Source organism: Primulina tabacum, chromosome 9, assembly GCF_025594145.1.
Source record: "Primulina tabacum isolate GXHZ01 chromosome 9, ASM2559414v2, whole genome shotgun sequence".
NCBI classification, from domain to species: domain Eukaryota; kingdom Viridiplantae; phylum Streptophyta; class Magnoliopsida; order Lamiales; family Gesneriaceae; genus Primulina; species Primulina tabacum.
The window spans coordinates 39,697,979-39,712,382 of record NC_134558.1 but is presented as its reverse complement, the minus strand read 5'-3'; the positions used below and the strand labels follow the sequence as shown (position 1 = coordinate 39,712,382).

At 33.5% G+C, this 14,404-nt stretch overlaps 3 protein-coding genes across 3 annotated transcripts; 1 reads left to right on the top strand and 2 right to left on the bottom strand.

The window, feature by feature from the left end:
• Positions 1-1,343: 1,343 nt before the first annotated feature.
• LOC142556118 (putative UDP-arabinopyranose mutase 1) lies at positions 1,344-3,891 on the bottom strand. The gene is made up of 4 exons (XM_075667386.1): positions 3,404-3,891; positions 2,692-2,942; positions 2,427-2,595; positions 1,344-1,925 (listed from the first exon to the last, which is right to left on the bottom strand). Exons 1-4 carry the CDS (start codon positions 3,725-3,727, stop codon positions 1,563-1,565), a joined length of 1,107 nt encoding a protein of 368 aa, XP_075523501.1. The 5' UTR covers positions 3,728-3,891; the 3' UTR covers positions 1,344-1,562.
• A 2,705-nt stretch (positions 3,892-6,596) lies between these two features.
• Positions 6,597-8,818, bottom strand: LOC142556119 (protein BASIC PENTACYSTEINE1-like). Its single transcript, XM_075667387.1, has one exon. It carries the CDS (start codon positions 7,810-7,812, stop codon positions 6,973-6,975), a length of 840 nt encoding a protein of 279 aa, XP_075523502.1. The 5' UTR covers positions 7,813-8,818; the 3' UTR covers positions 6,597-6,972.
• Positions 8,819-11,984: 3,166 nt separating this feature from the next.
• LOC142556117 (heavy metal-associated isoprenylated plant protein 7-like) lies at positions 11,985-14,321 on the top strand. The gene is made up of 5 exons (XM_075667385.1): positions 11,985-12,211; positions 12,335-12,560; positions 12,816-13,042; positions 13,173-13,260; positions 13,642-14,321. The coding sequence occupies exons 1-5, from the start codon at positions 12,203-12,205 to the stop codon at positions 14,085-14,087; spliced, it is 996 nt and encodes a 331-aa protein (XP_075523500.1). The 5' UTR covers positions 11,985-12,202; the 3' UTR covers positions 14,088-14,321.
• Positions 14,322-14,404: the final 83 nt, after the last annotated feature.

Genomic DNA, 14,404 nt, shown 5'->3' with positions numbered 1-14,404 from the left:
TAATTTTTATGATAATTTTCCTAATTAAGGAAATAATATTACTGTTCATTAATTTAAATCAACTAAAATATAATTAAAATATGATATTGATGTTTTATATTAAAGTACAAATATTTTGATATGTGAACTATTAATAAATAGATAAATTGTTATATGAATTATTGTAAATAATTTAACTGGTTCACGGTTTAACTAAAAATCTATTTTATCCTTTATCTAAATCGTTTGTAAATCCATTTATTTTATTAAATTCAATTAGATACACATGTTTATTGATTATTTTTTTAAAAATATATAATTTTAAAAAATTATATTATGGTAAATAATTATCATAATATTTATATTAACATTTTAATTAATACAAATATAGCTCAACAAATAAATTATATACTCAAATATAATATATTTTATATTAATGTACAGATATATAACAAAATAATATTATTTTTATTTATCGATATAAATTATAATAGTATCATATATTAATAAAATTACAACTAAAAAATAAAACATATATACAACTAATTATATTTTTATTTTAATATAGTGATAAAATATAATACAGTAAATATATAGTTGGAACTCGAATGTGATGTTGTCCGAAGATTGAAGAAACCTCAATCACCATTTTAGATTTTTCGAAATCTAGTTTTGATTCGTTAATAATTCGGAAAAATGTTTCGAAATCTAGTTTTGATTCGTTAATAATTGGAAAAAATGTTCAATATAAAAGTTGTAAAATATGAAGGGAAAAAAACAAATATCAAAAAAAAAAAAAAAAAGTTGTACGTGACTGCCGGAGCACTGGCACGACGAGATGTGAATCTTGCTCAATGTCCCGATTTGTGTGCTTCCAGCGTTTGAATATTTATGCACTTGATTTTGACATTTCTGATAAGCTTAATGGTTTTTTTTATATGTATTTTTATTTAAATATATAAAAAGATATTTATTTTATTATATTTTTATCATATATTAAAATATATTTTGGTTTTGCATATGATTTATTTATTAAGTTGCAATTTCATTAACATATAATAAAACTGACGTCTTAATTGGATCATACACTGATGTATCTATCTATATATCCCCGAAACACTTTTATAATGGTGATATGATTATAGAATAGGAGTTGCTGTTTCTATTTTTCCTTTGATTTTCTACATATCTGAATTTATTTTCTGGAAGAAAATAAATGTGTTTGGGATATATGTTATACCGAGTCATCCACCCCAAAACTCTAGTGTACGTGGATCGGGCCAAAATATACATCCTTTACTGTGTGGTGTAGCACATGATATTAAGAAGTTAGTGCAATGGTCAGAAATAAAACATCCTTGGCAGAAAGTGAACAAACTAAAATCAAATTCCTTCAACTTATACCATAATATTCAGGATCCACCAGATTTAAATATCAAAATAACTTAAAATCTTTAATCCGTCCAAGGGGATAGGTAACTCATTGTTGCAAATTGAAAGACGAACACAACGGAATCTCTAGATTCAATCAACTGTGAAAAACTTTGACAAAATATAAAACCAAACCAAGAAAGTAGTAAAGTCTACTTTTTCTTAGAAGTTGAAGCATCCTTCTTGTCATCGAGTGATAGAGCCCCCAACTGAGTAGTCGAGTTGATTTCATCCCAGGCCTCAATCCATGTCACCATAGCATCAGCGAGCTTCTGGAAGTAGGGGTCAATTGGGCCGAGCTTCTCCTTGACAAGCTTGGAAAGCTCAATGTAACACTTTTGCACGGTGGTACAGTCCTTGGGGAGGGTAACAGATTGGAAGAATGGAATGATATCTTCTTGCCAGTATATGCCCTTGTATTCTTTTTTCAGATTGACAAATGGGTTGCTAGCTTTACTGTGCCAGATATATGGCAGACCGGTTTTCACTCCAAGACCCAAGTGGTCACATATAACCTGCATTTTATTGTTTCAACTTGTTCAGTTCTACAAAATTAATCTTTGAATTGACCCTGTTTTTCTCATATGAAAACTTGACCCTGTTTTTGTATGGTAGGATTTTTTCTTTGTTTCAACTACATTTGTGAAGATAAGCGGGATGAGAAAATGTCCTGATTGTCAAAAACATGATATTACATATATATGCACAAGGGGAGGCGTAGAAGCTCAAATTTGGCCAAAAACCTCAACATCTTGGCACTTCATTTTCGATAACATTAACGGGTGAATAGAAGCAAAACTTGAAAATTGTGAAGAAATACATCTTTATCGTTATGGAGGAGGGGGATCACCTTGCTTGGTACCCCTATACATTTACGGTTTACCCACACATAAATGGCTATGAGCAACGATTAATATATGCAACCTAAGTCTCTGATCATGAGGCCGACACTTCGTCACGGTGTTAACATATAAAGTGTGGGCAGAGAGTGAAAGGAGATCATGTCAAGACGCTACCTTAGTACACCAGCCAGCCCACATGTCGTCGTATCTCCCAATAGGCTGGCCATCACCCATGAGCCCGAAATACATTGCAGGGCCAATAAGATCTCTATTGAATCCAAGATTCATACCACACATGGGAAACAAAGTGCCCTTTGGAATGGTCAAAACAGCATCGACGTACCTATGTTTAAGAACTAACATCAGTGCACATGTACTACTATTTTGCAGTATCTAGAGACGAGATATGATCCAAAAATGCAACAGTACATCAAACAACCTCGTGTTGCGTTCCCGAGGTTTAACAAGCTGAGTCGGGGCATCATAATCCGGAATGTTGAGCCAGAGTCCATGAGAAACCGCTGTTGGCACACCTTCCCGCATGCTAAAAGGGTATCCACGCACGAAATCTGCTCCTTCTCGGAATGGATCGTACAATGTGTTGAAAAACAAAGGTGTGGATGGAGTGAGCAGATTGTGAATGTGTTGAGCCAATGCATTGATGTCTTCCCCGCTTGGATCTTTGGCCACCTTTTTACAATTCAAGAAATATTGCAAAAAAATTTCAACGTTTCAGTAATTATCATCGAATATAATTACAGAAGGGTTGAATAAATTAGAGAACATTCAATGATCTTTGTCCACGTTTGTCCGTTTCATAAATACTGGCGGAAGCAGATAATCAAGTTCTATGTAAGTAATATCGGAGTATTGAAGAAATTACAGGATAAACAGTATAGAATCATTCGAAAACATCACAATACCAATTAAAAAATACATGTACGTACAATTCTGGTATACTTGGTTCAGCATATTCTACGCCAGACATATCATGAGCATGTCCAAACGTATAATACATGGAGAGTTCCCTCTCAATAAATCTAAATGGAATAACTTTCAAAGCATATTCTCAATGACCGTTGACTTCCTAGATCCCTAAAACCCGATAGAAAAAATAATAATAATTCAAAATTAAAAAACAAAGAACTTACAAAGCAGTCATCATCAATGGTGTAGATATACTTCTTCTTCGACACCATGAATCCGAAGCACCTGCAAGCAGAATCCTTGAAGGAGATGCAAGACGCCTTAGGGCCAAGAATCCTGTTTATATCATTCCGATTGTAGAGCTCGTAGTCAAATCCCTCGGGAACCTTGATGACCTTGGTCGGATCTCCATCTTGGACTATGATTAAATGGTAGTGCTGAAAGAAGGGCCTCCACATTTCCAAGAAATCCAGGTTTCGGATGGTGGGTATCACTATATCCAACTCATCCTTCAGCGGCGGCAGCACCGGCGTTGCTGGCTTCGACATGGCTGAGTTATGACCCTTTTTCCGAGAGAGAGAGAGAGAGAGAATCAGATCTTGGAGTGGTGATGGCGATGTGGTGGGGGCGTTTCGGGGGAATTTATAGGGGTGAAAGTAATCAGCGTAATATGTTACGAGGAAGGAGTGACAGCATCAGAGATTATACAGAGTGGAACACATTCAAGGTCCAGTTATACGAGGAATAAAATAAACTAAAAAATGCAGATTATGACTTAACTCTATATCAAAAATTTGAGTAGGTCACGATCCGATTTTTCGGCGTTTTATTCGTGAGATAGAATCGATTTTATCTATATTTATAATAAATAAAATATTTTTGGTATAAAAAATAATATTTTTTAAAAATTGATCCAAATATAATATTATATCTCATAAAATTTACATGTAGGATCGCGTCACTGAAGTTTTTGTCCAGAAAATTTGAGACAATTTCGAGTTCCATATTAGTTATAAAAAAAATTTACTAAAAGAACTTCCGACAAAAATCAAATAAAAAGAACCAACCTTTTTCCATTAAGTGATCTTAATTTATACTAAAAATATAAAATCAATGGAATCGAAACATATAGATTTACAAAAAAAAAAAAATTCATCTAGTTTTTTATTTAAAAAAAAAACAATAATATACAATTAAGTAAGTTTGGAATTAATTCAACTTAATAGCAAAAGGGTGGGGGGTTTGTTTTGAAACGTTTAAATTGACTCTTCGGGTGTCAATTTCACATGGGGTTGCCTGTCTTCTCACGTTTCTTCGCGATTATTGAAAGTTTTACTTGTTTTTATTATCTTATAATAAAATATTCGATCGTTGATTAATTGAGGTCGTGTAATAACAGTAATATACAATATGTTTTCATTAGTTGCTAAATATAATATATATAACATAAAAGGAGTATTTAATTATTAAACTAATTTATCGTTCGCATCAATAAATTAATAATCTACTTCAGAAAAATTATAGATTTAGCTATCTAATTTTATAAAAACTCAATTAGTTTCAGCCATTGCGGTTAACACGATGAATAATTTTTTTTTTCGATATACACTAAGTAAATATCTGAATTAATTAATAATTTTCAAATTTTAAACTATGTTGGTAATAATTAAATAATCCAAAAGAGGAAAAAAAAAAGAAATAAAAGAAAATAGTTGACACAAAATTAATTAACTCTCTTCCAAAACTGACGTCTCAAACTCTCAATGGATTAAAAGCGAGCGTTTTCCATTAAATATAAATACAACGTGATCGACGACTTAAATTTTTAACCTTTAAGTTAGGCGTAATTTTAAATTAAACAGCGAATTACAATGAATATATCCCAAGAAAGTTGCGCATTAATTGAATCTTGAATAAGGTCAGAATTCTTCAAATCAACTCAAAGGGCGACAACATGCATTTTCCTTTGCTTGGGAAAGCATTAACAAATTAAAATATGTGTCTTATTCTTATAAAAATAACATTTTGAGGAATAAATCCTGTTTTGACAAAGCCGTTAATTACAATTTATTTCTCCCAAGCCTTTATAAATTTTCTTGAAAACAAGAATGAATATTGATTACTCACTTGTACTTTTGTGTGTTTTCTCATTTTAAATGTTTTGATAAGATAAAAAAATTGTTGGAAGTAGTTAATAAATTAACGAGGGTATATTGGTAAAATAATATAAAAAAATTATAATAAATGTTAAAATTGAACTAGATATTTCGATCGAATAAAATTAATATATATATATATATTAATATTATACTGGTTTCAGTCCAAGTTCGCGTGTATAGTCGGGTCTTGTGATAAGCTCCGTATGTACAAAGCTAGGCCACTCAATTCAATTCAAGGCGTATTAATTAAAAACGAAACGAGTCAACTAAAAAAATTAATTATACGAGTCCGCCTAAGTTTCCAAACCAAACTGGGGAGTACTCAGGCCGAATTCAAGGGCCCGTATAGGATTATTATGAACTTCAATAATTTCAGTTGACATATTCCTGTTTCAACGAAAGTTGTGCTTTTTAGAGTAGTCTGCGTTATCTTTGCTCATGAAATGAGTCAATCCGACTTATATTCGGCATAAAAAAAAAGACATTTTTATTAATAACCTAAATAAAATATTTGTCTCATAAAATTGACATGTGAAACTGATCTCACATGAGTTTTGCGTTTTTTTAGCCAGTAACTCTTCACATAATTAAAGTTGTTTGATTACATTTATTTATGTAGTAAGAAAAGGCAGAGAAATTCATTTTCCTTTCGATAACTTTATTATTGATTGGTTCACAATTAAGAATATTTCCGATGCAGTTAAATTCGTAATTTTGTTTACTATTTTGTTGAAGTCGGGTTTTGTGAGAGATTGCTGTTTATGTTTTGAATATTTCCACAAATATAATTTTTGGAGCCATGTATTGCATAATATGATTTAAGTTTAGTAGTATTTCATCAAAGATGTAATTTTTCAGATAAAGAAATTGGTAAGATTTCAACTATATATCTTATTCATGCGAAAATTAAATGAAAAATAATTTTACTGCTGGAAATGCTTGCTTTAGTGAATAAAAAGTTTGACGAAAACTTGTGTGAGACGGTCTCACGGATCATATTTCATGAGACAGATCTTTTATCTGGGTCATCCACGAAAAATATTATTTTTTATTGTAAATATCGATACGATTGACCCGAGACTTACTCTAAAAATTTTTATTTAATACAAACAATTAAATACGAAAAATATAAATAATTTTCTCAGCATCTCATGAAAATTGAAATTATGTATGATGTATTAAATACAAAAGAAATTTATAGATAAATAAATAAAAACTGTGATGGTAATGCTATTATCCAAAAATTAAATCAGACCCATCAGAGAAACTTAGTGATGGGCATTAATATAGCGATACTTTTTCTTTAATTTGTCCATTACATATGATTAGAGAAATATCTCAGATTCCTATTCAAGAGGCTACGAAATATTCCAGCAAATCAAACAAACATGAACAAGAATATGTTACCAGATTTATAAGAACCTCAGAGGTCCCAGATATAGAATATGTCGAGAGATACGAGAATGCATATGACAAATTCAAGAAACACAAAGAACAGAGTGAGTAAACCTCGGCGGTAACACACACACACACACACACACACACACACACACACGCATTATAAATTAATCAGATGCAATGGCAATAGCAGGCCAAATTCAGCAGGAATCCACCTTCGGCGTGTAGGCATGAGTTTATCTGATAATTACAAACTTGTTGGTTCCATGTTTTGCCCAGTAAGAACGCAAGTCAATTGGGTTAGCAAAGTTGTAACCTTCGGTTGCTAGTTTTTCCAAGACTTTCTTGAAAGCTCCCTGGCTCATTTTCCGTCCAGCAATTCTAGCTCCTCGCCTTTTGGTGCTCATAGGCAAGGGGTACGTAGAAATAGTAGTTGTGCAGCAAGCCGACTGCCATCCCCCACATCCCCATCGATAACACTGCTGAGGAGTACCAGTACAAGAGCAAACCGGAATTGGTATGCCAGATATATCCATACCAACACCATTGATCACAACATCCACATTCTTCTTGGCCACTTTTGCACGGCGAACAGAGGAATTGCCATTTACCTTTGGCACGGGATCTTTTCTTGGCTTCTTTCTTTTGGGATTTTTTGGATTAGCAGGAGCAGCCCTCTTTTTCAAAGGAGGACTAGCCTCCTTTTCAATATTCGGCTCTTCCATACCTGATTTTATATCTGTATCGGGTTGGTGTGGCATAGGCATGGACCGGTAAGTGTCAGAAGTTTCTGTAAGAATTGAGCCGCAAGAGTTTGATGGAAACATATGCAAGAACTTTTCCCGGTGATTTATCCAGCTATCTCTAACATAATCCATGTGCGTGGCAGGAGGCTCAGTAACCACACAATCCCGAGGATGGAAAGCAGTATTAGGTGAAACCATTAAAGGACTATCGCATCCAGATAGGAAAGATTTCGTGTCTCGGTCGACCACAGAAGACATTAGCTGCAAACCTAGATGCCCTCTAAGTGGAGGTTCATAATAACCCCAATTCCTCATGCTGTCATCGTCCATAACTTCTACTGAATGAAGGCAAAGAATATCACATCCAATGAATCCTCAATCTCATGTAAAGCACCCTCGCCTTTGCAACAATCATCAACGTCGTACTGTAACCACGTAAACTAGAGAACCCCACTAATCACAAAAATTAGCATCTAAGAATATCAAGACACCAAATCGGTAAAAGATTTGACTGTCAAACAAGTCAAAGACGAATTAGCTGGGCAAGAATTGATGGAGTGAACATCTCCTCGGCATTGCACCCAATAAACAAAACTATCTTGAAATTTATTAAACCAAGAGCAGAGAAGCAAACCGTGCCAAACAAGCCAAACGAGAACACAAACCAAAACACTGAAATTGAATTTATATGTTGCCTTTGGACTGTCCTGTCGCAACACTAGAATTCCCAAGCAATCAAACTCAAACTAAATGGTTCAAATTCCTAAGAAAAATAGGCAATCGTTGGGAAACAAAATCATGCAAGCGTGGAGTAGAATTCAAATCGAAGCACAACCAGCATTGCAACAACGATCAAGATTCAAAATTACCCAAAAACCCCCACAATTTCAGGAACTTAAACACCAGTAAGATCTGGAAAGTTCGAGTACGTACACGAATAAATCCAAAGGAAATTCAACAAAAAAACTGAAGAATCAAATGGATATCTAATTGTTCAAAATCCCATGTCGAAAATAGCAAAAGTAATAGACTATACGCACAATTTCAACAAAAGTATCAATCTTTAGCATTTAGAACCAGATCTGAAGAAGTGTAGATGTGAACAGATCAAGAACAACACTTAAAAACAAACAAAACAGAACAAATCTTAACAATAATAGAACGGGAAACAAAAATCGAGAATCAAATCTGATAAAATATTAAGCTTCGTGGATGGGCAACGGAAACGGAGGACATGTAACGATAACGAAACAAAAAGTCTTTCTTAAGTTTAATCAAATAATATAAATAATTAACAATATATCAAAAAATGTATAACTAAGGAGCCGGGGTTTAAACCACATCCCCTTAAAAAGAATGAGGGGACACCCCTCCTTTTATAATTTTTAAATTTAAATTATTAATGAAACTATATGAACACAAAAATTCATATGAGTTCGTCTTGAAATATGAATGTTTTATTCGACTCGACTCATGAAAACTATTACTTTTTATGTCAATTTTTTTTATTTTAAATATGGACCAAGTCGACTAGTTTCACGAAATAAATATGTGAGATTATCTTATATAACATATGACTATGTTTGGACGAAGTATTTTAAAAATATTTTTAGTTCTTGTAAGTAAAAAAAATATAGAATATATGTTTGGATAAACATTCTAAAATGTTTTGAATTTTTTTATATACAAAAGTGCTCTTCAAATATAATTTTTAAAGAAAAATTTATATGTATTTTAAAAAAAAAACATAAGTTAAATGAGAATTAAATGATTTTTATAGAAATGTTCTGCAAACAACTTCTCAATTATATTTTATCTATTAAATCGTTTTTTTTAAATAGTTTTCCAAATACATTTCCAACTATAAAATTATTTTTATAAAATATTTCAAATATTTTATAGTTTTTTTGTAAAAAATTTCATAAAATATTTTATAAGTAGTTTGGATGTATTAACTTTATTTTTCAGAAATACTATCATTGATATATTTTTCATGATCTTGGACTTCGCTTCGTTATAAAGTTTTAAATATTTGTAATTGTTTTTTTTTAAATTTTTATATTATTTGATGCGATCTTGGTGAAATGAGTGAGCAGGGTCGAGTCCTCCACCGAATCTGCTATCAAGATAATGAAGGAAGCTGAGCAAGGACTATATCTGTGATGAAGATATATCTCTGCAATATGGCTTCAGCTGTAACCTGTAAACAAGGAAAGAACTCGTGAATGGGCGCCGGAGGAGTGTCCGGCGTGGCCACTCCGATGCTTAAGTCAGGAGGTTGAAGATGATAACCAGTGTAGCTTAGATAAAAGTAAAGGCTACTGGTGTAAATATGTGTGTTAACATGTGTTGGTGAATGAATCATTCTCCAGAACTAGAGAAGAAGAGGAAGCCAAAGTGCCTCGAATGAATTACATATCTGCTATTTATAGGAAGAAAAATCAAGGATTACCTCGATTTGCGCGTACACCTACCACTCATAGCCTTTGATGTTGACTTCCTGTCACGCCACCCTATTTTTCCATCATATCACATCAATAGGATTCTGTCAGGTACGTTTCTCGAGACAATATCTTATCTTCTGAATCACTCGAGTGCGGTACTAATATCGAGGTAGCCCGGGTAGAATGCCTCCCGGGGGCTTACATAAGAGCCCGGGCGTCTGGTTGCTCGGGGAGTAGAGCCCGGGCTTGCACCTGCCCGGCTTCAGAAGAATCCATCATGCAGACTCACTCGGACTTGAGAATCCTTTTGATATTTCGGGTCATCCATGACCCGGGCTCTTACGAAGGTATCACTATTTATTTTTGAAAAAACCCAAATAAAATTCATCCACACACACATATATATATATATATATATATATATATATATATATATTATTAATTTTGAAGCATTTAGATCAACTAACTTTTGATGTTACGATATGTTTTAATATATATATATATATAAATTTTGATGTAAGTTATTATAATTTAGTGGATAAAGTCTTTATTTAAGTGGTAGGTTCTATCCTTATTTGGATTTTTTTCCTTTCTTTTTTTATTTATATTTTTTATCCATGTATCAAAATAGTAGTACTGTTCTTCAATATTTTTTATAATTATATTTTGATTATTATTTATATATAAATCAAATTAATCATAAAAAATTATACAACCACGTAAGGTATACTAATATAAATGTTGTATATGCCTGCGCTAAATTTAACTATTGAATAATATGGGCCAACAAAAAACGGACCACCAACGGGCCAGCCCTAAGTTTAAGAAACGGATGGATTTTGGATATATAATATCACAAAAAAAAAAAACAACATTTCATACTCGATCTCATAATATATATAAAATTCTTCGGAAAACCATATTCGATTAAAGTCGTATGTACAACTTGGAGGGTGATATTTCATATCTTTCGAGATCCACCCTACAATATAGGGTAAAAAAGCCAAAATAAGTGATTTCAACCCTTATAAAAAAAAGTGCCGGATAATAAATAAAGATATTTCAAAAGTCTGAAGAAAACTGAATTTGAAAATTTTAAATAAATAGTTTGAAAAAGTAAATGCCAGCCTCTTCCTACACCGTAGAATCACCCAAACAAACATACAAGACATTAAATCAGGCTATAAATTTTCCTCCAGATCATATAACGACCAGGCTCAATGATTTCCAAGGACCCCATCCATCAACTCTGTGTGGTTTGGTCCCCTGAAACAAACAAAGCTACTACATCCAATTATCTTGGACCTCACCAAAGTGCAATGCAATTACCAAATATTACTTTCGTCTCAATCAAATGTATAAATTTGTTTATTTTTCACACGCGTTAATATAACCATCAATGAAGCAAGCAGTGACAGAGTCAGAAATATGGCTCTGTCCGGACTAGAATTTTAAACTTTAGAATCTTTTAATATTTTAAATTGATCTACTCGGACTACTATCATATTATTCTAAAATTATACAAAATATACATATAATTTTTTTAAAAAAAATTTGGACCACTCGGGCTTTACATATGTATGTGCCTCCGCCTGTGGAAACAAGTTTGGCAAAAATTTGTGTGAGACGGTCTCACAGGTCGTATTTTGTGAGACAGATCTCTTATTTGGGTCATCCTTGAAAAATATTGCTTTTTATGCTAAGAGTATTACTTTTTATTGTGAATATTGGTAGGATTTATCCGTTTCACAGATAAAAATTCGTGAGACCGTCTCATAAGAGACCTGCTCAACAAGTTTATAGACAATATTCATAATTTATCTTATGAATTTATTTAGAAAATGATTGCAAGGTTTTCAAGACTTGATTAATAAAAATATTATTAGTAAAAAAACAAGAATTTTAAACCACTTTATTTCAGTATTGGAGTCGGACAAGACTAAAAACAAAACCATTATATATATATATATAAAAAAAAGACATACATGCTTTTCATTCTTTTTTTTTTCTTTTATTTAAAAAAAGACAAGACAGAGAATGGATATGTGAATCCAGCAAAATTTCCCCCGTCGGCCAGAGTCTCTTGCCACAGTACTATTTCTCTCTAAAGAAACTATTTACTGCGGATGCAATCCCGTGCGAGTGTGTTCGACCTAGAAAGCGAAAAAAGAAAAAGTACAAGTACAAGCAGTGCAGTTGTCACTGTTCGAACAATATATCTGAGCGACTGAGCTGTATCATCCATCCTCCACTCCATTTCAATCAACACCTGAGTAATGGGAGAGGTCTTGTTCATCCATCCGCTGTCATCTCTCCGCGCACCATTTTTATTTGAAGAACTCTGTAAACCGTCGTGTTAATGCATTGCTAACTCGTTTATTTATGTGTGCGGTGTGTGCTTCATGCAGGAAGAGAAGAAACCCGAGAAGGCAGCGAAGCCGGCAGGGGAGGGAAAGAAAGAAGGAGCCCCCAAGACTGAGGAAAATAGCAAGGATAAGATGAAATCCGAAGAACCCAAGGCGGCGGAGCAACCACAGCTGCCTCTTCCGCTGCCGCAAGAAATTATCTTGAAGGTTTACATGCATTGTGAAGGATGTGCTAGAAAAGTCCGCAGATGTCTCAAGGATTTTGAAGGTAATAATAAATGGATTGTACCTTCTTTATTTTTGCTAGTCTTTCATATTTTCACTAAAAGTCAGTTCCTTTCCCCAGACATTATTTGAAATTCGAAGCGTTTTCTTTTCTGGTCTTACGGATTTTCTCTGGAAATCGGACTATTGATAAAAAAATAATTATAATTCCCGTATATTTCCCGCTTCTCGATTATTGTCACACAGATAGATTGTCACTTTGTATAATTATTAAAAAAATGAATTTTGGGGGTTTCAGGAGTCGAGGATGTGATAACAGATTGTAGGACCAGTAAAGTGGTTGTGAAAGGTGAAAAAGCAGATCCACTCAAGGTCTTGGAGAGGGTTCAGAAGAAGAGCCAGAAGAGCCACCGCCAAGTGGAGCTTATTTCACCAATCCCGAAGCCACCGGTGGAAGACCACAAGAAGCCTGAAGAAATAATACCAGAGGTGGCCAAATCTGAAGAGAAGAAAAAGGAGGAAGAGGTTTGCTATTCATTTTTCAACTTAATTTGTTTTCTTTTACTTGATGGGTTATTTTTATTTTTATTTTTCTTTTGAAGTTCATAATTTGTTGGTCGTTGGATTCATGTAATTTGTGTTCTTTTTGTTCCAGCCTCCTGTGGTTACAGTCGTGTTGGGGGTCTACATGCATTGTGAAGCTTGTGCTCAGGAAATCAAGAAACGTATTCAAAAAATAAAAGGCATGATTTTTTTTTAAAATTTTTTTGCTTAATAAGTGGAAAAATTAACAATTTTTATGTTCTGTAAAGTTTTCATAAATGTTGTGCTGATTTTGCTTTGATTACCCTTTTGAGCTGTGTTTGTAAAGATCAAAGATCCTTATTCTTTACTCTTTTTGCATCTTTGAGGTAAAGGAATTTGATGATTCTATGTTATTCGTAATCAGAGGCGATCTTTATACATATTTTTTATATTGCAATATAATATAATATCCTTTTCATTAGATTCTGTTTCCAATTCTTTCAAACTAAGGTCAGTTCAAACTTTCTTAGTTTAATATGTTGCCGATGAATTAAGAATCGTGAATCGCATCTAACATATTGAATGCTCTCCATGTGTAGGAGTGGAAAGCGCAGAGCCAGACGTAAAGAGCTCACAAGTGACAGTGAAAGGCGTATTTGAACCCGAAAAACTCGTAGATCACGTGTGGAAGAGAACAGGAAAACGCTCTGTGATAGCGAAGGTGGAGCCAGAGATGAAACCGGAGGAAGGGAAAGAAGGGGATAAAGTGAAGAAAGTGGAGGAAGGAGAAAAAGAGACCAAGAAAGTTGAAAAAAACGAAGAAATAGAGGAGAAAAACAGCGGTGTCGCCGGAAACTTTTTTCCAGCAGAGGCAGGAGAGGAGGAGGATTCGAAAATGGAATTCAAAAGGAATGAATTTTCCCAGAATTACCCTCGGAACCATCAGGTCTATCCTCAAAGGTTTGCACAAGACTCGTACGCAGCGTATCCTCCTCCTCCACAGATATTCAGTGATGAGAATCCAAATGCATGCTTTGTTATGTAAATGTTGGGAATCATTAGGGGCAGAGTGAGGGTCTCATTCGTGTCCTAAGCTATTGACATAATATTATGCTCTACATGTAACGTTTTCATGGTAGAAAAATCTACTTGGGGCGTGTGGAATTTTGCGAGCCATGACGCCTTTTGGGCTTTTTCCATATTTGTCGCATACTATGAATAATATTATTTTAAATTTGTGTGGTATATATTTAAGTTTTGGCAGAGTACAGTAGTTTTTGTCTGTCTTGATATGAGCCTGGTTGCTATGTAAAGACATTTCTTTATCGTCCTTTACTGATGGAAATGGAGGAGATAGCACGT